General features: G+C 40.4%; 1 protein-coding gene across 1 annotated transcript; it reads right to left on the bottom strand.

Moving 5' to 3' along the window:
* Positions 1-7,031: 7,031 nt before the first annotated feature.
* Positions 7,032-26,212, bottom strand: DYRK2 (dual specificity tyrosine phosphorylation regulated kinase 2). The gene is made up of 3 exons (XM_024208065.3): positions 25,837-26,212; positions 25,044-25,180; positions 7,032-13,130 (listed from the first exon to the last, which is right to left on the bottom strand). The coding sequence occupies exons 1-3, from the start codon at positions 25,889-25,891 to the stop codon at positions 11,529-11,531; spliced, it is 1,794 nt and encodes a 597-aa protein (XP_024063833.1). The 5' UTR covers positions 25,892-26,212; the 3' UTR covers positions 7,032-11,528.
* Between the last annotated feature and the right edge of the window lie 399 nt (positions 26,213-26,611).

The raw sequence follows: 26,611 nt of genomic DNA, 5'->3' as shown, positions 1-26,611 counted from the left end.
CAGACAAAGACCTTAATAGCTTCATAGCTAACCATAACTATGATACTTCATGTCATGTAGACATTAATACATTCTCTTAGCTCAGCTGGGTTTTATTCAAACAGCATTCTAGGCAAGCCAAAATATTGTAGCCTCTTAAGCCCTACAATAAAAATAAAGTAATAGTGGTGTATAAATATTTATCTAATACCATTGATAAACCCTGGTTTTCATTTCTTAGATCACCCATCCCTAGTCCTCTACTCCCCAGTGGCAGGTGTAGCAGAACAGATGATTATGGGAGAAGAAGATTCCATTTGTGGATTTTTGCTTTTTACATTTGTAAATATCCTTCAAGATGTCAGCACAGTTAAGCATTTCTCAGAAAAGGCATTATGGTTAAAACTTCTAACACTACTGAACAACAGTGAAATCTAAGCACAGTGTAATGCTTTTCATGTTTGATGCCTCTAAATTACATTTCCTTTTATATGTTAGGTTTTTTGTTTGTATGTTTTATCTCCCAAAATTTATAAAAAACAAGCTACAAGTAAATCTAAAATTAATTGGAAATATTTTTTTTTAAAAAACCTCAAAACAAAACATACAATATTTTCATGAAATGTTTCCTCCAATTTTAAACTAGCTCTGTCCATAACACTTTCCTGTCCCCTCCCTCCACAGATTAACATTTTCTTAGTTAGCATGGAACATGGAAACAATTGTTTGTAGGTAAGTTTTTTTTTTTCATATTGAAGAGAAATGTGTGGAGAATCCAAACCTACTGTACTTTATTTTAAAATTTGCTGTACACCACAACAAAAAAGAAAAATTGTGGGATCTAATTGTGAGAATTCCATCTTGGTCATCAGTTACCGGGCACATGATTTTGTGAGAAATCTGCATGATTTTAAAATACAAAGTTCTGGGGAAATATGTGGTACTGTTGCTCAATATACCAAGTATCACACCTTTGGAGATGGGGTTTCAAATCCTGGACGGAAGTCAAATATGAAAGCGAGACCTAATTTAGTTCATACGTGACCCAATGGCTCTCATAAACAATAACCTTTTCTTGAGTGGTCGAGCAGTGGGAGTGGGCAGAGCCAAGAGTGCCAGCTTGCATCGCATATTGCATGAATTTAGAAATAAGCCCACACCATGAAGCTCAGCTTAGCTGTTCCCCCTCATAATCATTACAAACTAAATTCACCAACAATTTTTAAAACACTTCCTATTTTCCGCATCTAGTTTATTGTTCGCAGCTACAATTTCTTTGGACTTATGTAAGAGTATAAATACTGTATTCAGCTGCTGAGTTCAGGGAAGTGGGGTGTAACATGGCCAGCTACAACCATAACAGGGAAAGACTGTGTGGTCTCTCTCCGTAGCAGAGGGATCAAACATTTGTGAATGAAACAAAGCAGGTGCAGGGCCTTAGAAAACCAGATGCAGATTCTCCTTACAACCCTCCTCCAGCGCACATGCTGCTTGGTGTCCTTTTGAAGACAGAGAACCCTTTCTCTTCACCCTGACTTTGTAGGGGGTATGCACACCTCAGCACAAACTCTGAAAAGTCTATCAAAGTTACAACACCTGTAGAATTGATCATAAATCTTGTTTTTTAAAAGTCCACAGAGTGAGACATTCACTGAGCTGCAGTCATTGGGCACCAAGCTGTCACACTTGGTCAGTGTCGGGGGGGGGAATAAATGTTGGTCTGAAAAATGTGTGATTTCAAGAAATGTAAAAATGCATTAGCATACCTTGCTGATGACACTGGCTAGATTTGTTTGCTGCAAGCAATTCTCACTGAATATGTGAAGAGTGCTGCTGTTAGTTAATTCCTAATTATGTCATTTCAAATCAAAATATAGCTCCTCAACTATGGAAGTGTGGATCACTTTATCTAAAGTACCTCACATGGAAAGAAAATGGAGCACTGCACCAGGACAAGGGTAGGGGAGAGAAGGCTGCAGAATCCCATGTGAGGTGAGATTTTTGTTGCACCTCAAAGGTGTGTCTACGCTGCACCAGTGAGCAAATCCACCAGCCTGGGTAGACAACTTGTGCTAGCAGGGCTCACACTAGCATGCTAAAAATAGCTCTGTGGACGTTGTGGCACCGTCAAAGACTCAGGCTAGTGTGGGTCCGAGCTCAGGTGTCTAGACCAAGCCTTCATCAGTGCTGAAATGTCTGCACAGATATTTTGAGCACTGCCAACTCAAGTCCATGTACCTAGACTGGAAGGCTCCCTCCCAGCTGCAGTGTACACACACCTTAAGTGGCACAGGGCAAGGAGAGGTGGTGCTTAGTAGGCTTTGAGACACTGTTGCTTAATCCTGATTCTGGGATGCTGCTTGGGCCAGCGCAGACCCTGGAATAATTTAGATACCCCTGAAAGGTTAGTTAGGGTTTCCTGACCACAGCAGTTTATGGACAGAAATACTGCCCTAAATCCCAGCAGTCCTATGCATGGCAGCCCCTCTCCAGTTGAGTCCTGAAATGTCCCTCCCACTCCACCCTGACATGCCCCCTATGCAGGGCCCCAAGCTGATCTGTGTAGGTGGACGCCTGCACTGATAGGAAGCCCCAGAGAGATCAGTGGGGCTCCATGTGGGATGCTGGTCCGGCTGTGCAGGTCCTGTATTGTGTACGTACACACATACACACACACACACACACACACACACATGAGCCAATTGTTCCTGTTGGTATCGACAGGTTCTATGCTGGACAAAGCTGTGTAAATTGATTTCTATAATTATATCTAAAGTTTTGGAGACTGTATGGATTGTTTACAAAAAATTTAATGATTTTATTTTCTGTATTGCAGATGGCCCATTTTATCATGATGCTAAGACACAAATTTAGCTTTTAAAGGCCGTTTTGATTTTGAACCTGGGCTTTAAAAGCTCAGCACTGGCTTAGGTTATTGTTTCTTTGGTTAAAAAGTTTATAGACTCCTTTCGTATTCATGGACTCAGGCTTTAACCATTAAGGAGTCATTAGTTGCCAAGTGGAAGAAGCTATTATGGACAAAATCTTTTCCCCAGATGATTAACAAAATTAACATTGAGAAAATATTACCAATGATTACTGTTGTGAATACTTTGGCCTTATAATTTTGCCCTCCTAGTAACTAGACACACTCTCCTTAGTACTTGGGAAGCCAAACTAATGTCTGTTCCAACCGGTGTAGTTTTCTTTGGCATGCAGCATAAATGTAATGATACTGTACTTATTCCGAAACATCAAGGTGTCCTGCAAAGGGAGGGGAGGAAAATGAGGTTGTGCTCATTTCTGCTTCAAGTGTTATAAAGAAAGCCTGTGGTTTTTTAAACAATAATAATACATTCTGCTTGCTTTTAGTGTTCATATTGTGTCTACGTGATTCCCCCCACCCCAAACACACCCCACCTGGGAAGACACTCTGGATGATTGGAGAACTGGAAGGAATACGACATTAGAGCCAATGTGACTACTCACGTGAGACAAGCTAAGTACATGCACAAGAGTTTGCAGGATCAAGGCTTAAAGAGGAACCTCACATATTTTTATTTTTTAAAAGTGGTATTTCAATTTGGGTGGTTTACTTGCCATTTTTGCACATATTAGCTTGGGAAAATATTTTCTTGTTATTTTTGTCTTCTTATTCAAATTATTTGTTAAATAGACCCCAGGCCACTATGACTTCTTATCTTATGGTCAACAGCATCAATCAATAGAGATTTTCCAGATCTTCATTAGCGTACCTAAGGACAGACTTTGGCCCATAGCTTTTAGAATAAGGCTTGTTAACTACTATGCTTTGTCTGTGGCATGGATACCTCTACCAGCCTGCAGCAAAATGTTTAGGGGTTAATGCTTCACACATAGGCCTTTGGGCCCCAATCCTACAAGGGCTGACTCCTGTGCCCACACTGAGCCCTCTTGATGTCAGTGGAGCCCAGCATGGACTAAGAGGTTCACACATGCACAACACTTTGTAGGAAAAGGGGACTTATTTTTATTTTTAAAAAAATCTCAGCAGGAGAATCATTAGTTTTCTTTAAGCCAACCTTATGAATAAAAAAAGCTCATACTCACCACTTACATTGCATCTTGAGATCATTTTACAATCAATCCATATAGCACTTCCATGCACCTCATACCTAATACAGTGGGTATTACTGTGCCTAGGTTACAGATAGGAAAGCCAAGGCAGAGTAGTTAAGGGACCTGCCTAAGATTACAAGGAAGCTAGTGTCAAAGCTGACAGTAGTTCCTGACAGTCAGCTCTGTGGTCAGACTGTGAGACCCAACAGTTTATCAAAGGCACTTTTTACCATCACAGAGTGTATCCTGAACCTCCAGCAGGTAAGGTGATTTTGCCTTCCCCCATTTCAGTGGCCTCCACCTTTTTCCTCAAAGTTATAAATACATGCAGTCTCATAAACTGGTTCTTGGGCACCTCCTGCAGGGATCTGGACAGTGAAAGATGTGGCCCAGAGGTTAGATTTGAATTTCTCCAAAATTTGGAGGTGTTTAGATAGCAGATGTTAGTAATAACTTAGATATAGCCACCCATAAGGATCATCTTCTGTTTGTAGTCAGAGCAAAACATAATAAGTATTATTTTTACAGTGCCCTCCATTCCGGATCTCAGAATGCTTTAAATTCAGTGAAGACTCAAGCCTCACAATGTCCACACGAAGTCTGAAAGTATTTCTTAAAAACAACCCCTGCCCCCCATGTAAAGAGGGAAAATGGCACAAGGAATTTGAGTTTCCAAGAGTTACAGAAGAAGACTTTGATAGAGCCAGGAACAAAATCCAGATTCTCTGAATAAGTCCTGTGCTGAATCTCAAGATTTCCATTCCTCTCTACCATAGTCCCTATGAGACCTTGATTACACAGTACTTGAAACTAAAGGAATTATACTCTTCCTCCCGTAACTTCAAAATATTAAGCAGAAGATTGTGCTAACAGTATCATTACAGAAGTTGGTCCAATAAATATCTTACCTCACCCACCTTGTCTCTATCATGAATAACAATTACATTTTTAAAGGAAAGTTATAACAATGTTATGAAGTTTAGCATAAAAAAAATCACACTTTAAAATTATCCTTTAATTATTAGCGTAGGATTTAAAATGTCAAGCCTTAAAAGCAGAGCAGTAATTCTAATGTTAAAGACACTTTTAAACTGAAATAGTTTAGTCAGAAATCGTTTTCAAATATTTATCCTTATTTAAGGTTGATCCTATCTCAGCCCCATCTAGTAGTCTTACCTGATCCTGCAATGAAGCCATAAAGCGGAATTTGTTATACCACATTTATTTCCATAGGAAACACTGACCTCAAACACAACTGTCTGTTTTTCTCCTATCAATGTCTTTGTGCCTTTCCACACACCTCGCCCTCTGCACAGACAGCCCTCCCTGACCTGCCTGACCAGACCATTAGCCTTTCTTGTCATGTTTTGAAATAGGATAAGGGACAACTTTAAGCTGATTTCGAATATTGAAAAAAGGCCTTAAAACTTAGAGCCAAAATGGAATTTAAAAGGAAAGCAGCAGCAGCACACATTGAGGAATGCTGTCCTGTAACATCATGAATATATGCTTCTTATATTCTTTATTTGGATCAATGTATAGGAAACCTAGAGAATTATAATCAGTACCAACAGTACACCACAGTTACCTGGCCACGGAAAGTATTGCAAAGATAGACGCAGCCATAGGAAATACCTACGTGTAACTCAGCTGCTGAAGCGCCATGCACATTTATACAGCTATATAATGACATTTTCCCTTCCTGTTCTTGCGACTTTACTGCTTGTATTGAAAATGCTGTTTAATATGTAGTAACATATTACATGAATAAGCAGAAGTAGCAGATACAGAGAGGAGTTTGCATAGAAGGATACAGGGCTGGGGGAAGGAAGAATAAAGGAAAGGCAATGCATTTACGAGGAAAAGGGAATCCTTTAAAATGAAATACAGCATCTGTCCTGACTCCAAAAGAGCATGGAGATGGACCAAATGGTGACCTTCTACCTGTTATTTACAAAGAGTTATTTTTACTCTTATACTATAAAATTGTATTGGAATTGGTTATGTGAATTTGGGAATATACACTTAATTTAATTGGCATTTAGATTTCTATGCATTCATTGTCCTATTGCAGAAATTACTTTAATATGTTGCAGAAATACCCCAGCCACAGTGAGAAAAGGGTACTAAAAGTGCCATCCAATTTCACAGGCCCTCAATGTCAATTTATTCTCAGTTATACCAGTGTCTTTCTTCAATGAAGTTACCCTGGATATACAAAGGTGTAATTGAGAAGAGAATTTGGCCCATTAACTGTAATTGGGGACCCATATAATCTGGCATTGAAGAATAAAGTTATTCTGGATTCACACCAATTTAACTAAGAGCGGAATTTGGCCCCAAACACACATTTAGCACTGAGGAATACATCGGTCTCTCTGCAAAGTCTGACAAATACACTCGTGCAGAGTCTCCACTAAAAGACTAATGACAATCACAGAAAACATTAAAATTAATTGTAAATAGTTTTTAAAAGCAACTAAAGACCAAGTCCTGCCTTCTTTATACAGGCAAAACTTTCATCAAAGGCATATTTTCTTTGGAGTGTGGCAACAACTTGACTTTAAAAATCATTTTAAAAATTATACTCCAGCTCCCGAGATGAGTATTAGAAATTTCAAGCCAAAAGCTGCCTTTGGACACTATTTAAGGGCTGTGAAAAAAACAACAAAAATCAGGCTCCATTAATGTGCAGATACTGTATATAGGTCCCACTAAGCATTTAGGCCCAGATCCTCAAAGGTATTAAGGTGCCTAACTCAATCAATGAGAGTTAGGCACCTAAATACCTTTGAGGATCTTGGCCTTAGGCCTTGTACTGCACTGCTGAAGATAAAGGGCACTTTGCCATTGACTTCAATGGGCACAGGAAGAGGCCTTTATTTGTCTAGGAAATGCCAGCATTCCAAGGGCTCCTTACGGTCAGACAAAACGCAAACTGCAGTAGAAAAAGGAAAAGTAGGACATAAAGTTTTATTCTGAAATGATCTCTGGCCACAACAATAAACTGTAACAAATATGCACTAAAACAATCTTACTCCTGTCATCAGCTGTACAATACATACAGTATCATAAAACTGGCCACTAGGATTAAAATCCACTACAACATATTTAATGTTAAGTGGCGACAGCAGCATCTCACAGAAAATTATACAAACATATATACAGTCCACATTCAATCATTTTTCACGTTTTCAGTACACACAGTTGCAGCATATTACAGTCACGTGTCTAAGTCGTTGCTCAATACAAACCCAAGCTACTGCTTAGACGTAATTGTAGCAGTTGAGCCGAGTAATTACAATTTGTAGCAGAGATGTACAAGCCCCTACAAACAATAATTCACAAATGCTTTTTTTTTATTTAAATGCTACCGCAGCATCAGGTTGGGCAATATTAAAATCTTTACCGACAGCAAGAATTTAAAAAAAAAAAAAAAAGTCTCCTACTTGCCAGAAATATTCTTGATGGGGAAAAAAAAGTGTTACAAAAATGAAGAGTATCAAATAATGCACACACGTTCCTAAAGATTCAAATATAGCCCAATGCTACTTATGTCTAAAGTGTTTTAACATTCTTATGGAGTCCTTTATCGCTCCAAACCACCCACCAAGTTAAAAGTGGCTTAAGTGCCTTGCACCCAAATTGTAAAAATCCCTGGCCATCTTTATTAGAGCCAGGCACATATAAAAGGAATGCACTTTGGTTCATACCAAATGCCCTGGGATTAAATCACACTATAAAATTAAACAGTTTGAGGTAAATTTTTACAAATACAGTTGATTTCTGCTAGTGTTATCATAACAAAAACACATTAAAACAACCAGTCTGATGTTAAGATACAACTAACCATGAAGTGCCATCTTTAACCCCTTAAGCAACATAGAAGTTACTACAATAACAGAATGTTTTATCCAACATAGTGTGATTGCCTTATGTTTTCTATTAAGGCCTTGAAAACGAACAGGATGTTTTAAGATAGATATAGCATTTAAAAATAGATTTCATCCTTATTATCTAGTATTCAAAGGGTTAAAGAGGCCAAGATGTCTGCCCTACAACATGGCATTTATAACAAAAGGCACATTGTTAACACCAAGAGCACAATTTATCCTGTGTTGTTAATCTACACATCTTGCATCACTCTGTTGTTCCAATACACTTAAGTGGTAATGAACACTCCAGTGGTGCATGAAACTGAGCCAAATGAGACTGCAACCAAAGACAAGACAACACTGTGCTATTACTAAATCTGAAAATAGCTCAGACATCTCTAGACAATGGTAACATGTGAGACTAAGCACTGTTTCCAAGCCACTTCTATCAGCCTAATTATCAGAGCCCTTCTCATTAAATCACATCAAAGCAAGAGGCAATATCAGTTTCTCCCCCCCCTCCTTTTTACGTTTATAAATAAGCTACAATAACAAGAGCTATATCACTAAAATCCATAATATAGCTGCTCTTTTAAATGTAGAGGAAGTTTACTGTATTTGGGTTAAAAATAGCTCCGCACACTATATTTTGGCTTAAAAGTTTCCGGTAGCATTTATGAATAATGTCAATCACAAATGCATTATTGGCATTTAAAAAACCAGTTACATGAAAAATAAAATGTAGTGGTTTTAGTCTACTAATGAAACATGAACATTATGTATATTTTCACCTTAAATTTACATTAAAGGCAAGTACAGGTTCCAATGTTTAATTTAAAAAATATATGGGGGGAAATAATTTTTTCTAACATAATGGAATTCCTGTTTTATCCCTTGCTGATTTCCTAAACAGCTGGGGGGTAGGAGCTTAACTGGTTTATTTTACATGTAAATAAATGTTTTTCCAGACCTAGAAATTACCAATTGTCAATCACCAGATATTTAGATTCCAGAAGCCACTGTTACCTATTTGTATTATATTTCATTTTTGAATATGATTCCATACATGTTTATATATTGCACTTCCACATATTGTATAAAATTGTTTACATTTAACACTTTCTAAATAATTTAAAATTTGACAAGAGGCAGGAAACTATCATTTTAAAAATATAGTAAGAAAAATTAGTTTATCAGTGTTCAAATGTTTAAAGTTATCAATCATCAATAAACACCATCCTTTATCAGAAATTAATTTTCAGGATTTCTTTGTGTACTGACTTTTTGGCAAATAGTTGTATTATATGTTTCCTGAGAATAGTGTCATTTCTTCTCCATACCTCGCCCCCAGAATCTTAAGTTAAATAAAACTTACGTTGCTTTATTTTTAAATGAAAAATCTGAATGAATATGAATGAGAACTTAACCGGAAACTTTCTTGGCCTCTCTGGGGACCATGCTTTAAGTATTTTTAATAACTTTTACAAGTAATTTAATGCAATCGGTGCATATAAACATTGTTTATAATAAAGTTATTGACGTTTTATGCAACCCACCCAAACTTCTCGTTCTGACATCCGCAAATCCTTCTAGATTATGTTCTTTCTTCAAAATTTCCTTTTCATGTACTTTATACATCCAAGGTAGATCACGGTCATTGCTTGTTACATAATACTGATTTTACAAACTGTTACTAGTGAAAACATATTACATGTGTCACCATTCTCATCCTAACTCTAGCAATCACTCATTGAAAAAGACCATCTTCCTTCTCTGAGTGCAGTTTTAAAAACAAAACAAAACAAAAAAACACACACACACAAATCTACTTAAATTTCTACTGTTCCTTCAAAGTTCTCTTCAGCTACCATGCTAAAGATTAATTCAAACCACTTATCTTTTCCTTAATGTTTTTTCCCTTAGAGATGAAGTGCATCCGTTTATTTCACTGATTAAGTTTATGTCTTCCAATCATTCCATTGAGGAAACAATTAACACTTGCAGATGCTCAGAATTAACAATCTTCAGGTTAGTGGTTTTCTTGTCTGGTGTCTTGTTTTCTAAAAATGAATAGTTATCTTGAAGGAGCAAAACAACATTTGCCATTGTACACTGATTTGCTCTGAAGTTAAAATGTGCCAAAGAATTCATAATCCATCAGACAGATTATCTGGAAAAAAAAATCTGTGAAATTTGTGTTGCATTAACAGTCTGGAAGATACAGTATGAAAATGACAGAGGAAATAACTCTGAATGTGTGATATAGGGAGGCCTAGCTGCACTTAAGCAGTGAGAGAAGAAAACATGAGAAAAAAAGGAAACCAAACATGAATATAGGTTGTACACCTAAAATTATGTGCAAAATATTTTGCTTTATATAACTTCATCTATAGAAAGTAGCTCATCTGTCATGTTAAGTTTTAGAGGAACACACGTATTCCCACCTTCATTTATCCTCCCACTGTCTGCTCATCTCTCTCTTTTATACATAGTATGAATGTCAATTTTAGTGCTGGACACGGCTTCTTCTTTTTCTTTTTTTTGACTTACATTTGAGCATTTGTTTTAATCATTAATGTTGTTTTTCCTTTTCAAAAAATCTATAGGATGTAGCTATATCATTGTTACAAAATATCATTTTTTCCAAGCTTCTATATGGAAAATGAAAACATGCTATGGCCCCAATTCTGCAAACACTTCCACAGGTGCTTGACTGTACTCATGTGACTAGACCCACCGGCATCAAATTAAGCACTTGTGTAAGTGTTTGTAGGATCAGGACCTATATCTGTAAATGAATTCAGAGAAGGAAGAGTATTGCAAATCTAACCCAAGGGCAGGGGTGAAAGTAAGATAAAAGATTTACCAGTACAGGGGCCTGGCTCTGGGCCCCCAGAAGGGGCGGGGCCTCAGGTGGAAGGGGCGGGACTGGAGGGGTCAGCCTCCCACAGCCAGCCCTTCCACACTGCCTGGCCCACACCACCCGGGGCTCCAGTGGCAATTTAAAGGGCCTGGAGCTCCGGCCACTGCTGCAGTAGCGGAAGCCAGGAGCCCCTGGCCCTTTTAAATCACCAGGCCCTGGGGCAGCTGCCCCTTTTGCTCCCCCGTTGGCAGCCCGGGGGGGGGGCAAAATGGACAGTGATGTTAAAGCGCTTTAATGTCAGCTGTGTACGGGCCGGTACCCCGTACCGGCCCACTTTCACCTCTGCCCAAGGGAAAACTAATATGGACCATGCGGAAAAAAATGGTTAACACCTTTGACACTAAGCTGTAATGCATGACAGTTGTGTTGTAACCAGTGGCCTGCCACTGATGTTTATTACTGTACCACACTAATTACAGTAAGGCTAATTGTACTTTAGAAAACAAACACTTTTAAAAATAAGTATAAAAACTTAAAGCATTGTCCCCATATTTTTATAAAAACAAAATCAACATTTCTTACATTTAAAATGAGTGCTGAAAAGATACAAATGAATAAAGTTATTGAGCAAATAAAAATCTGAGCTACTTTTTCTTACGAATAAGGCTCAGCAATGTAGAATTCTCATATGACCAGCATTGGGTTATTCAAACTCAGCTAACAAGTTTTGGCAACACTGTTCTCTGCTGAATATTCCCATTGGCATCTGTCATCTGTGCCAAATTAGTCCTAAGTTTTGAAGCCGAGCTTGATGTTGGAGGTAACTTGGAAATTGACGTTATAGCACCAGTGCTTTCTGTTATTCGTTTTGCCGATGTCTTCTCTCCAGTTGGAGGCTTTGGCAAACGTCTCCTAAGCCAGGGATGCCGTAAAGCCTGGCTGGGTGTCATACGTATAGCAGGATCCCACTCTAAACACTGTTTTAAGAAGTCAAGGAAGAGGGGATCATCACATCCCTTTAACGCGTTCCCCCACTCTCGGCTCTCTGGTGGGCCACGCAATTTTCCCCTTCGGGAGCGGCCACCATTGAGTATTATAGAACCATCAGACAACGTGGTAATGGTACAATAACGGGGATAACCTTTAGAGCTCACAAAATTTTTGGCTCGTTTGGATGAATCCAGTAGTTTTTGGGAGGGCATGCCCAGTAGCTCTATCATACAAGCCAGTTGGTCCCCTTCATCTTCTCCAGGTAAGAGCGGGTAACCTGTTAAAAGCTCTGCTAGAATGCAGCCCAAGCTCCACATATCGATAGGCATCCCATAACGAGCACCCAGGATCACTTCCGGAGCACGGTAGAAACGTGATTGAATGTAAGTATAGACACGTTGATGCTCATAACAACTAGAGCCAAAATCAATAACTTTAATACCACTTCTACCCTGTTGCTTCAACAGAATGTTCTCTGGTTTAAGGTCACAGTGAATGATTCTATTTTTGTGCAAAGCATCTAAGCACTGTAAAATAGAGTGGGCAAACTTACGGACCAATGGCAGGCTGAAGCCCTGAAATTTGTTTTTCTTTATTAGCTCATAAAGGTTCATGCTCAGCAACTCAAATGTCATGCAGATATGGCTGCGGAATGTAAAGTTTTCCAGCATGTGAATAACATTCATGTTGTTATCCTTATCCTGTTTCCTTAGGTGCTCCAGAATTCTAATTTCTTCTGCAGCTTGGCGGTGGAAACGTTTTTCATTTCTCACCATTTTTAACGCCACATGTTGATGGGTCTTGTGATCATAAGCCTTCACAACTTGCCCAAAACTTCCTTTCCCTATTACTTTCAGGACCTCATACCTGTATGCAATATGATCATGGGGTACTTGCACGTAAGACCCCTGGTCATCATCATAACCGGAATTGTTTGGACCTCCAATCACACCTGGCCGCTTCTTTGCATTTGGACCCAAAAAGTATATTTCAGGGTAATTGAAAATTTCATGATGCTCAAAGGTTGTTAGTTTTTGCATGTATTGCTTCATTGCTTGCTCTGGTGTCATAAAAGAGGCTTTCACCTTCCCTGTTCCATCTGTCGATTTTAAAGAACTGGAGCTCCCCTGTCGTCTATGAGAACTGTCTATCTGTCTGTCCGGCACCACTGACAATCCAGATTTGCTTACTGCTGCAAGCCCATTTGGTTGTGTTGTTAGAACTGTCCTCTTGTTACTATTATCTTCAAACAGCTGTTGAACCTGAATCTGTCCGTGGCTACCAACGTGCAGGTGCTCATTCATTGTGTGCTTATTGCCTCCAACCTAAAATTCAAAACAATATTTTTCCAATTAGAACATTCAGTTCTACACTTTTTTTAATGTTTCAGAATTCCTTCTTCTATCCCCCACCAGGCCGAATTTACTTCAATTAACCATTTTTCTAAAACTGCTTACAGCTAGATTAAACATATGACCAATATCCCATGATATCTTTCGTTACTGGTCACATTTTAAAGATCTTAGAATCTCTTATACTTCTAGACCAGGGGTAAGCAACCTATGGCATGCGTGCCGAAGGCAGCACGCGAGCTGATTTTCAGTGGCACTCACACTGCCCGGGTCCTGGCCACCGATCCGGGGGGCTCTGCATTTTATTTTAGTTTTAAATGAAGCTTCTTAAACATTTTAAAAACCTTATTTACTTTACATACAACAATAGTTTAGTTATATATTATAGACTAATAAAAAGAGACCTTCTAAAAATGTTAAAACATATTACTGGCACGCGAAACCTTAAATTACAGTGAATAAATGAAGATTCGGCACACCGCTTCTGAAAGGTTGCCGACCCCTGTTCTAGACTTTCCTCACTGTCATGACCATTTCAATAAGAGGTTTGCAACAAGGCAAACAAATAAGAGGTTTGCAACAAGGCAAACAAGGGTATGGTACTATCATGGGCTAATAATTTCTCCAGAGAATCTGTAAGGCAACAGCCCAGTAATATCAAAAAATATGCTGGAGGGAAATTAAACTTGACTTTAGAGAATACAAAGTAGCAGTTTCAGTTGTGCTTGAGATTCACATCATCTGGAGGAACTTCTATTGATAAGGCACCTTTCGTTCCCCCACCTCTACAAATTGTTAAAAATCAGGATTTTAACTCCTTCCAAAATTTGGTGCGGGACAAAAGCTGTCACGTACAATTTTAAACGGAAGGGAATGAGTTTTGACATTTCAAAAGAAAAAAAATCTGGATGTTATGAAAGTGCAAGAGACTGAGTTTAACATTTATAGAGTCTATAGCCACAATTCCGCAATGCACTTACATCAACAGGACTTAAAGCACATGCTTAAGCACTTTGCCGAACTGAGTACTGTATTTGTATTACTATAGCACCTATCAGGATTGAGTGCTGGACACTGTACAAACACTAAACCATAAAAAAAAATCCATGCCTCAAAGAGCGTACAATCAAAATCTATTTTCCACGCTCTGTAATTAAAAAAATTAGGACTGGTTTTAGAAATTACGTTTTGTTTTTTTATAGTTTGCATGATGGACTAAGCATGAATCTCAACCATTTTCAAACAATAAAATATGTGATCAGAGGTGTGAAAAGCAACTATTTACATAACAGAGAAACAAGAAATATATAAGCAAACCCTTGTTCCTAACACTGATATCTTTGTAATTTCTCATTTGCTCTATGTGGAGGATATTCTCTCTCGTAAAAAGGGCCTTAAACAATCTGTAAATACATTAATTTCAAGCTGTAAAGTAAAATGATTAAAATAAAAAATAACTTTCTGTAACTTTACAATTCAAATTCATCCTTAGTGTAACTCAACTGAAGTCAGTGGAAGACTAAATTTGAGTCTTAGAGTAAAAGGGTAACAAAACTAAGTTTTAATGTAACTAATTAATTCAAATTACAGTAATAAATATGTAGTCAATGGAGTTACTTGTGGGATGAGCTTGGTTCTAAGGACCTGATTTTTAAGTGGTCTCAGAGCCCAGAACTCCCAATGACTTCAAGTGAAGTTGTGGATGCTCAGTACTTCTGACAAAGAGGCCTTAAGAACTGAAATGCATCTTCTTCATTCCTGCCTGTAATGACCTTGGATATATCAGTTATAACAACGTGGGGTCTGATTTTTCTACATTAATTTATTGGAAAAACTTGCAAGGATAAAATAGTGAAGCTAATGATATGCAACCCTAAGTGTTTAAGATTCATTTACAAATACGGGTTCTAAATCATTAACACAACCATATCAATCTTTGAAGTCAATTTCACAACTCCAATATCAAGACATGGGCTGTGAATGATACTCACTGATTCATTTCAAAAATATTAGTCAAACCAGAATGCCAGACTACCACTGTGATATTACTCATGTGTGACATAAACAAAATAAAGGCATTGTCTTTGGTTAGTTTTCCATTAACGTACTGGACAAAGATTACTGGGTGAATGTCTTGACAAAATCTTGTCAATAACAAACTTTCAGTTTTTACCAGTAACAGACACTAAACGGTAGAACAGACAGGAAAGATGGTTTTGCAGTTAAAGCACTGGACTGGGACTTTGGAGATCTCCCGGCTCTACCACAGATTTCCTTTAATCTCTTTGACGCCTCAATTCCGTATCTGTAAAATAGGAAGGAAATACTTCCTTTCTTCCACTCTTTGACTGCTTGTCTAGTTAGAGTGTAAGCTACTCAGAGCATGGACTGTCTTTTACCACGTGTTTGTACACTGCACCAATGGACAAAATGGAACACCACTCTTGGTTGAGGCCTCTAAATTTTACTGAAATAGAAATAACTCATCATTCTTTCAGCTTGGTCTTACACAAATGTGTGAAGAATTCTCCTGCCATCTCACCACCTGACTTATCGGCCTCAAAATTTATGCCAAATCACTAACCAAAAGTGCACTAATGTTAAAATGAAATTCAGAAATGACTAGAGTAAACTCTGATTTCAGGCAATGTTTTAACTGCAGAGAAAAGGGCTTCCCCAGGAGAAAATCCCCCATGTAGTGCACCGTTAGCATATTACATTATTTTATTACGGGATTTACTCTAATATGACAGACATTTCTTTGTAAAATCATTCGTTTCCCAAAGAGCAGACAACCTGGATGCAAGCTTTATGTTTTGATGATATTCTTTCAGTTTGCACATCTTAAATTTTCATAATATGAAAATCTCTAGAGTTCCTGGGGATTCTTTCTGCTGAGTTTAGGGTTTTTCTACATACATTGTGACTCAGATCTAATAACAGGTCTATTTTATTTCAAGATTGTAACTTTACTGCACATGTTTATTTGCGAAGCCATTTGGGCCTGGGCAATCAAATCTGACTGATCTTAAATGAAGTTTTACAACACACTGGCATTCAGAGCAAAGGAGCTTGTATCATTCAAGCATAGTGGAGAGATACAGAATATTGAACTAACTGCCTCCCTTGCTTAAATTCTCAGAAACACCATGAATTAAACGACCAGGAAGACTTAACTGCCCTGTGACCCCTCCGGACAATTCCTCCAGGTCATGTTTGAAGAATATTGGTGTGGCAGGGTCTGGAATGCTGCTCTGTTCCTGAGCGTGCTATACTTTGGTGGGTAAAGAGAGGACTTCAGTCCACAGAGCTATCAGGAAGGCATATTTCACAAGCACCAAATTACTTAGAAGGTTTCTGGGGTTTGGGAGAGGGCTGCGGGGAAGGGTTCAGTATATGTAGAATTAAAAGACTGTGTAAATAAGAATCACATAAAAATGTGGCATAGTGCAAAGTGCAGGTTGCAAATACTAAAGCCAAGAAATCGGAGAAGTAAAGATTTCTTCTGCAACATTAATTCAACCACATTTTATGATACACATTAACAACAAAACTAAAACATACTTAAGACAGGAGTAGAAAATACTACTTATGAGCAATGAGACTGAGATGGTGTTGAGGAAGAAACCATCTCTCTCAGAATTTCTTTAAGTGCTCAATGCCACAATCTAAACCTTGAATTCATTTTAGTTTTTTAATTTGATTCTCCTGGTTTTAAGGACTATTTGGCTTATGCATTTTACAACTACTGTAGGTTTCACTACAGGATGTACATTCCTTGAACTGTAGTTATTTGTCTTATACCAGGAGTTAAAAAACAAATCAATTTATCCACTCACCACCAGTAGTGAGTAGGAATTGTTTCCTAATGAAGCTTTCAGATAAGCTTTCCAAATCTTAAACAATATAGTTCTGCCTTCCTGAGCCTTTAGACAGTTTCAGAGTTTCTCCTGCTGCACATAGGTTTTCTAAGCAGATGAATGAAACTACCAAGACTGCTCAGTTTTTTTACTGCTTTTCACTGGACTCTAGATAGTACTTCAGCTGCTGCTGGGCAGTCATTCAGTTTTCACTCAGCTGCTTCTTGAGAATTTCAAAGTGATTGGACTGAATCTTACGCTTTTATAGCGAGTTCAGCTGAACTCCCGTTGTGCTCCATTTTCAACAAAAAACTATCCAACAATAAGAAATCAAACCTACAAAGACATTTTGAAAAGAAACATTGGACGTTTGCTGAAACTTATCCAGCTGGTGATGAGAGGAAAAAAGCAGTAGAGGAGCTCCGACGCAAAGCAGAGCAAACAAGATATACGTTTGCTAAATGGATGAAGGCGCCAAGTGGAACTACTACTGCTAGTTTCACGGCAGCTCAAGAAATTGTAAAACGAGGGAAACCATTCACAGATGGAGAATATGTAAAAGAATGTTTCATTAAAACATTCAAGCACCACTTTGGCGATTTTAGAAACAAAGATGAAATAGTTAAGAAAATTAGAGAAATGCCATTATCTGTGAAGACTGTAAAGGACAGAACTATTAAGATGGCCGTAGACGTAATCAGCCAGTAGGTTAGTGACATTAGATCAGCACCAGGTTTTTCTATTGCCTGCGATGAGACAAGTGATGTGAATGATATCACTCAGGTTGCCTTACTCGGCAGATATGTTAATGATCAAGGTCCTCAAGAAGAGTTGATCACGTTATTGCCACTCAAAGGACAAACTCAGGACGAAGATATTGCATCTGCTGTCACTGAATGTCTGAAACAAAAAGATATTGACATCAACAGAATAATTGCTATTGCTACAGATGGAGCACCAAGCATGAAGGGGGCACACAAAGATTTGGTTTTTTTTTACTTAAAAAAAGTATGGCGCACGATGTAATTTCATTTCACTGCATAATCCACCAGGAGGCACTGTGTGCACAAACCTTTCCAGAGGAAATCTCAAAAGTAATGGAAATGGTCGTGCAGATTGTTAACAAAATAATGGCAAGCGCTCTCAATCATTGGCAGTTTTGCGAGCTTCTTAAAGAAGTTAACAGCCAATATTCTGATCTTCTCATGTGTAACAAGATAAGATGGCTTTCCAGAGGTGCAGTCCTGATGAGGTTTGCATCATGTCTTGAGGAAATTAGGGTGTTCCTCCAAGAAAAGGGCCTTAAATATGCAGTGCTAACGGATCCTCACTGGCTGCAGAAATTCAATTTCATGGTGGATTTAACTTCTCATTTAAACGTGTTGAATCTTGAATCGGAAGCTACGGGGAAAAGGAAATACTGCAAACTCGGTTTTGGAAGAAGTTCTTCCATTTGAACGAAAACTGCCTTTGTTTGTAAGGGACATTTTGACGGGCATGTTAGTGCATTTCCCAACACTGAAGCAATACAAACAAACAAATGACTGTGACATTGACGTTAGGTTCCTTGCAGAAACAGTCATCAAAATGCAGGCTGCATTTGCTGACCAATTTCACGAGTTCAGAAGGGAAAAGTCCACTTTGTCATTTCTGTTGAAACCGCTTGAAGCTGACACTTCTGCATTGAATTTTTCAGCATTTGCAGGAATCGACTGAGCGCAATTTGAACTTGAATTAGCGGACTTGCAAGACAAGGATTTATGGAATTCAAAATTGAAAGATCTTGTCCCTGAACTTGAAAATCTGGAAAGGCAGAAATCCACCCTGGGGCTACAACACAAGTGGTTTGAAATGGACGACCTTAAATGGCAAGACAGATTATATTCAACGTTTGGAATTGTCTACCGGATACATACAGTTAGCTGAAGAAGTACAAATTTGGGCTTCTCTCAATCTTCAGCTCAACGTACGTCTGTGAACAAGTGTTTTCCAACATGAATTTCATCAAAAACAAACTGAGGAACCAACTGCAAGATGTTAGTCTTGAGTTCTGCTTGAAAATGAAAATCACGGCATATTCACTGAACATTGAGCAACTCTCTAAAGATGTCCAACAGCAGAAGTCGCATTAAAAGTATTGGTGACTAGTAATAGCTTTAATATGTTCAATTATTATTAGTTGATAAATTCTAACTCTACAAGTAGCTTTGCGTGTGATGCGGCTCTCGAAATATTTTGGTCAAAGACAAAAACAAAAAAATGGCTCTTCTTCTTTGAAAGGTTGCCGACCCCTGGCCTAGCAGGTATAATCCTCTGGATAGTAGGTGCTGGATATTTTTTTCAAGATCAGACTTGTAGAACTTACAAGCTTCCCCAGTGAAGCTTGTAAGTTCCATGAACCACACTTAATGGCCCTGTGGAGCTATAAGGGGCTATACGCTTCGTAGTCCAGCAGTGAACTGCTTGTTGCACTCACAATCGTTTCATCTGACAGTGTAAGCCTGAGAGGTTTATAAACTCCTTCTGCTTCTGCAGATGAGTTTGTAAATTCCTGTAACCAAACAGCTACGGAGCTATACATCTCCATATTCCTGTGCAGCATATACATCTTAATAGGATGTTTTCCTACACACATTTTCAAAGTCATAACTTTTTTTATAGGACATTTCTTCTCACACTTATCAAAGCACACAGTGTTCACTAAAAATTTATCTACATATCATGTCTGAAGTTGAAAAATTCCTCTGCTTAAGTTATTTGGGAATATAAATTACAAAAGAGAAAAAAATAAAAGTAAAAATGTTTTCTCTCTTTACCATTTCATAATTCTAAATTGGCTACTGCAAACCTTTATTTGTTCATGTTATGGAAATGGGTAGGATGGGGTACAAAACATCCACATATCCCCTTCAAATAGAGACCCATCACGGAAAAATTCAGCCCAAAATAAATGTATGTTTCTGAAATGTATCAATGTGTGAGGACAAGAGGTTTGGACAAAAGGTTTCAAGGGAAACTGTTCTACCACAAACTGTTCTACCACAACTACACTAGTTGTAAAATACTTTAATAGTATAAATTGCGTCCAGTGTTTAAAACCAAATGGGACTGATTAGCAATCAGTTATACATGTGTGGACGATACCCAGTCAATACATAAATCTATTTTAGGATTTTCTATTCGGCCCATCACTGTAGGATCAGGTATAAGCCTTCTCCATAGTAGTCCATAAATCTTCCTGGCATTTTCACTTGCTAATTGCATTTCCTAGTAGCAATGTGGTGCTCTATGTAGTCAACACAGAGGGAATTATTTTTCATCTTCAGTTGTTAATCTCACTTGGTCTCAGGCGCTGTACCCTATAAAACCATGCAAAGGAAATAGTTGTGCTATAATTATTTACAATGAATTAATTCCACCAAAGCCCAAACAACAGTTTATGTTGTCATCAGAACCCCAAAATGATAAAGTGAATCATATTAAACAAGCAATATGATGGGCTGACAAAGGCTCTGATTGTAGAGATGATATCAAGTAGAACCAGGATTTGTCAATCTGATGTTACAAAAATAGGTGTGTGTGTGGGGGAAACATTTTGTAAAAGCAATAAAATACTTTTAGAAAGACTGTTACACAACATACTCTTCTCTCTAGGTTAGGTCAAGGCACTTGGCTTTCAGCCTTTTTGCTCATAACACACCAGAGACATATGGGTATCAAGTGTAGCACACTTCAGTGCTCATTTAGCTGCTTGCAACACAAGTACGCATATGTATGAATGCCTTTTTTTTTTTGATAGATGGATTCAAGTGCTTCTGTGCTTCATAACTTCTAAAAATATCTCCTTATTAGCCAATATTATACCAATTTAGCAGCATTATTGAAATGCTTTTGATTATTATCCTGTGTTTTACAGATCTAAGACAAAGTGTCTGCCCTGAAGAGCTTGCACTCAGTATTAGATATATTTAAAGCACACACAATTTTCATAGCATGGACCCATCTTAATAAAGAGACTGTCTTACGAATGTCTCTCTTCTCATTCATGATTGTATAGACATTTCCACTCAAATTCACATAACATGAGCAATTGTGGCAATGAGAGTAACTGATTATATGGAAAAGTAACAGTAGGAAAGTAATGTATTTTCAGCTGTCTTAATGAGATTTAGCAAGGACAATTAGCAGCATGTGACCAATCAGCTCTTCATGGACCACAGTTTGGGAACCTCTGTTATACTGTGATTTAAGTTAAATGTTAGGATTATGAGTTGAGGCAAAAGAATAGGGCGTAGATGGAAGATGTTCAGTAATGGAAAGCTAACTAGAAAGAGGGAAATTTGAGGAGAGTCATGAAGAAGGAGAAGAAAGTTGCTTGATGCATTGTAGAAGGAAGGTCAATCCAGTCCTAGGTACTGGGAGAAGGAGACGAAGAATTGCAGTAATACAGGAGAAGCTGGCAGAGTGGAGTGTACAAGAGCGGGTGCAACAGGTAATAAAAGCACAGATGTAGATGGGGGCAGAGGGCAGAGGTAAGAAGCTGGTAGATGGACCCTGTAGGCCACAAAGGGTTGAATTAGTTCGAAATGAATATATAAGGTCATGTAAGGTTCAGTCTGTTGGCAGTAATAGGAAGGCCTTCAAAGAATATAGCCTAATTGGAAAAACTGGACCTGAAAGGTAACTGATAAGATAATTGTGGCCTTTTCTTCCTTCTATGAGGCATAGTAAATAATACGGAAGGATTGTGTGTGTTGAACCAGCAATAACTCCAAACTGGCCAAAACCTGGTTTTTAGCTAAGTTAGAAACAATGACATCACTTGTTTGATAAAGGGTATAAAATGGTGAACTCTTTAAGGGTTCATTGATAATGGCAGCCTGATCAAGTTGGAGCTGACCAGCATGGGTTCAAGCACCCCTAAGGTTAGCCCTTTTGTGAGTATTATGATCAAATGCTCATAAATGCTTGTTATTGTATGGATGTATTAAACTGCATTTAATTTAGGCTTTTTAGACATGTTTAGAGCAATTGTAGAACCACTATTCAGCCGTTAGATTTAATAAAGGAATTTATGGTGAAACTGGCATTGTGGCAGTATTCTATAGTAATAATAATAATTCCAACAGACTCACAGAGGGGTGGGGATTTACATGATGCGGGCAGCAGGTAAGGAAGATTATCTTTGTTGCAGCATGTTGATTGGATACAACAGTGGAGAGATGAGAGACTGAAGAGAAAAAGTTACAGTAGTTTAGGCAAGAAAGGAAGGATTTTGAAAGAAAGGAATAGAGAGGAAAGGGCAGATTTTGGAGAAGAGAAGGACAAAGAGGAATCAGTGATGCTCCCATGTTTTTGAGCCTGACTGACCAGAAAGACAGTGGCAGTATCAGTGGAAAGGGAGAAGGAAAGAATTAGGAGGAAGCCACACACTCTTTATAAACAAAACAAAACAAAACAAAACAAAAACCCACCTCTACCTGGTGCATACACAGCAGCCTGTCTGGTTAGCAACACAGATTGCCATGATTACACAATCTCTGTCCTCATCTTCACACCTCTACTCTCTGACCATGATCCCCCATGAAGCTATACTACAGCAACAATTAAATTGTTGACCAACAAGGTGAGAGACAGAATTTTGACAGGAGTTGAACCTAGACTACTTAACTCACTCCTGTAAGAGGTAAGAATGACAATGGACCTCTTCACTTTCAGAATTAAATGCAAAACTCATTTCTTCCTTCGATAAAGTCTTCATATACACAACACACTCAAAGCCAGTAAACTAGCCAAGCTATTTCTCCTACAGTCTGGGAAGGCAAAAGGGAGAGATTGTTATTTTTATTTTTAGTTACTTGGGAGGCACTCACACACTGTTGTGACGGGGGCCATTTAAGTAAACGGATAGAGGGAGGGAGAACAGTTCAGATAGAAAGATGAGAAGTTCCATTTTAGACATGACGGATTTGAGGAAACAGTGGGACATAAAATTAAAGGGATTTTAGTCAGTCAGTGTTAACTGAGGTCACTGGGACTACAGTTCCTAGAATGATCATTTAACAGACATATCCAAATGGGTTTTAAAGTTACAATCCACTATTCTAATGTCACATCTGATTCTTACTATAAAAAGTTATGTTAGCATCTTCTACCAACCACAAAATAACAACCTACAAAATTCAGAGAGACAGCCTGCAATATTTCTAAAACAGTATTCAAGGCTAAATATGTTGTGTGTGGTAGAACATATATCCCAAAAGCACAGATTCTAACATCAGAAGTTATAAGGACCCGAAAGCTAACAATACCGGTGCTTGGCCACCCTTGTGCATTAAAAACCCCCACCAGATTGGGGGTCTGTACTGTCAAGACTATGTCCCAACTCTGTAAGTAGAACTATGCAAGTGGATCACTATATGCTCATGCAGAGCCCCAATTAAGTCCAGGGAGCTCCACAAGAATGGACACATGAGTCTTCACAATCATTACTTATGTTTTTTGTTATTATATTATATTCTGTTCTTAAAAGGAAATTTTAAAAACTGCCTCTAATTCTTTTTAACTCAATCAGCACTTCAACTCATTCACATATGTGTAACTCAGAACAAAATTTGGCATTTGTATTTGTGGACACATACTGTATTTTATGTGTATAGTGATATTGATTTTGCGTATGCAGACACAATTTGTAGATGATCACATTCTTTTTCAGTGCACCCTAAATGTATTATTTCATTAAAAAAGACTATTCTTATTGTAAATGGCCGATGCTTTTAACACAAAAGCATAGAAAGTCAGTGCAACAGTAATATCCAAATGCAGTTTCACCTTCCATCAGCCCATAATCACATTACAGTTTAAAGCTCTGCCATATGTTTACCAAGATAGCATGTGAGCATCCAATAAAGTAATCATTAGCTCAAAGCAAAATATTCTAGCAATGTTTTTTAAATAATACATTTTTCACCCATTTAAAATCTATGCAATAAAAACATGAGATATTTAGTGCGAATATATAATCATATAGACCTGCCTATCCACTCAGTCACACATTAAGGAGAGATATGCCCTCTTGCATCCATAAATAGTGCTACACTTGTGAATTTCCATTCCAACGGGATTAGCTAGAACTGGAAGATAAGGTGAGATATCACAGACCTGAAAAATAAAAATCTCCTTCAGGTCAGGCAGCACATGCTTCTTTAGGTACACTGTGCTGCAGCAGCAGTGTCAGTCTTTCATTCACTTACTGCCCCTGAATACAGTAATAGTTGTTACCCTGGGAAAGAGCTATCAGTCTGAGCTAATCAGACAAATGAGGAAAGAGCAGCTTTCATTTCCCACCATAGGTAAAGGCCGTCCTCTAATGACAGTGACTAACCTCATTTTCAAAACAATGTCATTTCATGGGAACACATGTACCAGCACAGGCCTTCCATGCAAATCCATGCAAGGTGCCAGCTTCAAAACCAGTCATGCAACATTGAACCAGACCCTTTAAAATGAAATGAGCCGTGTTTATGCATTATTCATTTTACAGATAACAACCTGGTAAACCCTCCTCCTCCTCACCTCCCCCAGCCTTACCCCTTCACACAGGACTCATGGAGGCCAGGGATTCTATCCCAACCATGCAAACTTCCAAGTGACTCAAAAAAGTACCCTCAGCCCCATTAGAATACCTGTTGAAACCAGGCTGGTAATGGGAATAATGAGACATGATGAGACAGGCAGGATAATTAATAGGGATCCTACTGGCTTCTGTCCTTGCTAGCCTCATTCACAGCTCTCTGGCAGACGGGCTGGCTGGCAGCCTGACTGCACCTAGCACATTTATTTCTATTAATACGAAGGGGGGGCGGCTGGTGGGAGGTTATTGTATTTTGAGAATGAACATGCTCTGGCGCTGCAGAGCCCCAGGCATCACGGGGAGGATGGGGAGGGTCCTATGGCCTGCACAGGGTCGCTGCAAATAGATCAAGCCAGGCCTCTGCCCCCTGCCCCCACCATTCCCGGCTCTCACCGTGTGGGCGGTGTTGCTGGACCTAAGCGGCGGCAAGGCGATGGGTGATGGCGGGCCGGTCCCAGCTCCCGTCCGGGATCCCCCGGCTCCGATGCTCGGGGAAGACTGCAGTTGGCGGCCACTTTCCCCTCCCCTGCCTGCGGAGGAAGGGAGAGCAGACGGTGAGCGAGGAGAGGAGCCCGGTGGGGCGGACCTGGCTGACAGCACGGAGGCTGGGGGGGGGGGAAGCCTCCCGCCGCCGCCAGACTCTGTTCTGCAGACGCTGAAAGCCCTGGGAAGCGGCCCGCAAACGTGGCACAGCGGAGGGAGCAGGAAGGACCGGGATCGGGCCCCGCGTGTGCTCGGAGCTTGTCAGCCAAGCGCAGCCCTGCGGCCGCGATGGACCCCGCCGCCGGGCACATGCCAAGGGGCAGCGCAGCCTGGAGGGGCGCCGCCCGCGCCGTCTGGCCGAGAAACCCCCCCACTCAGCCAATCCGATTTCCGCCGCTTCCCTTCTTCCAGATCCCCCCTCCCCACCCCGGGGATCCCGAGCCTGCGGGGAGGGCGGCGAGACGGGCTCGGATCCACGCCCCTCCGGGGGTGAGCGGCAGCCTCTGGGCGAAGAGGTAACACTGCCCAGGGCTGGCTTCCCCCCGTGCCCCGGCCCAGGGCAAATCATTGTTCCGCCGCCCCGCGCCGCTGGGGCCGGGAGGGCAGCGGGCTGAGCCCTTTCCCCCGGCTCCCGAGCAAAGGCCGCGTGTCCCGGCTGGCCGGGCGGGCTGCTCCCGGGCTCTGCGCCCTGCCTTCTCCTTACCCGCCGGGTAGGCAGCTCCCGCAGCCGCGCTCGCCGAGGCTTTCCTGGCTAACATGGCCGCTGGAGAGGTGGCAGAGGGAAAGGCATGTCACGGCTGCTCCGCTCCGCTCCTCCTCGGCCTCTCCGGGCGGCGGCGGCGGCTGCTGCCTTCCTTCTCCGCTCAGCTCCCCCCCGGCCCACGCTCCGCTGCATCCCCCCGGCCCGGGCCCGCCGGACAGCCCGCAACCCCGCTAGCCTCCTTCTCCTCCGCCAGCAGCGGCGCCGCCGCCGCCGCCCCTGCCCAGGCACATCAGCTCCCCGATCCCCTCACATAGAGCACAGCGAGATCGGGGGAAGGCGGCCGGCCAGGACCCTCCTCCCCCTGCACACACAGAGCAATAGGAACAAACAGCTCCGGAGGGGCAATCTCCGCCCCCAGCCGCTTCCCCTCCCCGCCCTCCAAACCCCCGCTCCTCCTTCGCCCGCCTGGCCCCAAACACCGCCACTTTCACTTTCAGAAGCTAAGAGCCACACGGGCACGCCCCGAAATTCCCAGCAACCCCAAAGGGGAACCACTCCCCGCCCCCATCCCTCCCTCCCTCCCTCCGCTCCTTCCCTTGCTCCCCAAGGGCCTGGGCTGGGCGGCTGCGGTGACCATCTCCTGCCTCCTAGTCTGTGCAGGTCTCCCCGGGGGAGGCAGAGCTCTCCTGACATGAGCTGCAAGCCAGCGGCTGTTGGCCGCAGCTCGCCAGGCAAAAATTAGCAACCCTTTCCCCAGTGCCAGAGAGAGACTTCC

This window comes from Terrapene carolina, unplaced genomic scaffold (assembly GCF_002925995.2).
Source record: "Terrapene carolina triunguis isolate 2854851 unplaced genomic scaffold, T_m_triunguis-2.0 Scaffold68, whole genome shotgun sequence".
Lineage (NCBI taxonomy): Eukaryota > Metazoa > Chordata > Testudines > Emydidae > Terrapene > Terrapene triunguis.
The sequence above is the reverse complement of the archived record's forward strand: the minus strand, read 5'-3'. Positions and strand labels throughout refer to the sequence as shown.

Excerpts from the sequence above, each read along its gene's own strand:
- DYRK2 (XM_024208065.3), bottom strand. The coding sequence starts at position 25,891 with ATGTTAGCCAGGAAAGCCTCGGCGAGCGCGGCTGCGGGAGCTGCCTAC. Across the intron at positions 25,181-25,836 it reads GGGAGCTGCCTACCCGGCGG|GCAGGGGAGGGGAAAGTGGC; the intron begins GTAAGGAGAAGG and ends CTTCCTCCGCAG. Across the intron at positions 13,131-25,043 it reads CCAGCAACACCGCCCACACG|GTTGGAGGCAATAAGCACAC; the intron begins GTGAGAGCCGGG and ends TTTGAATTTTAG.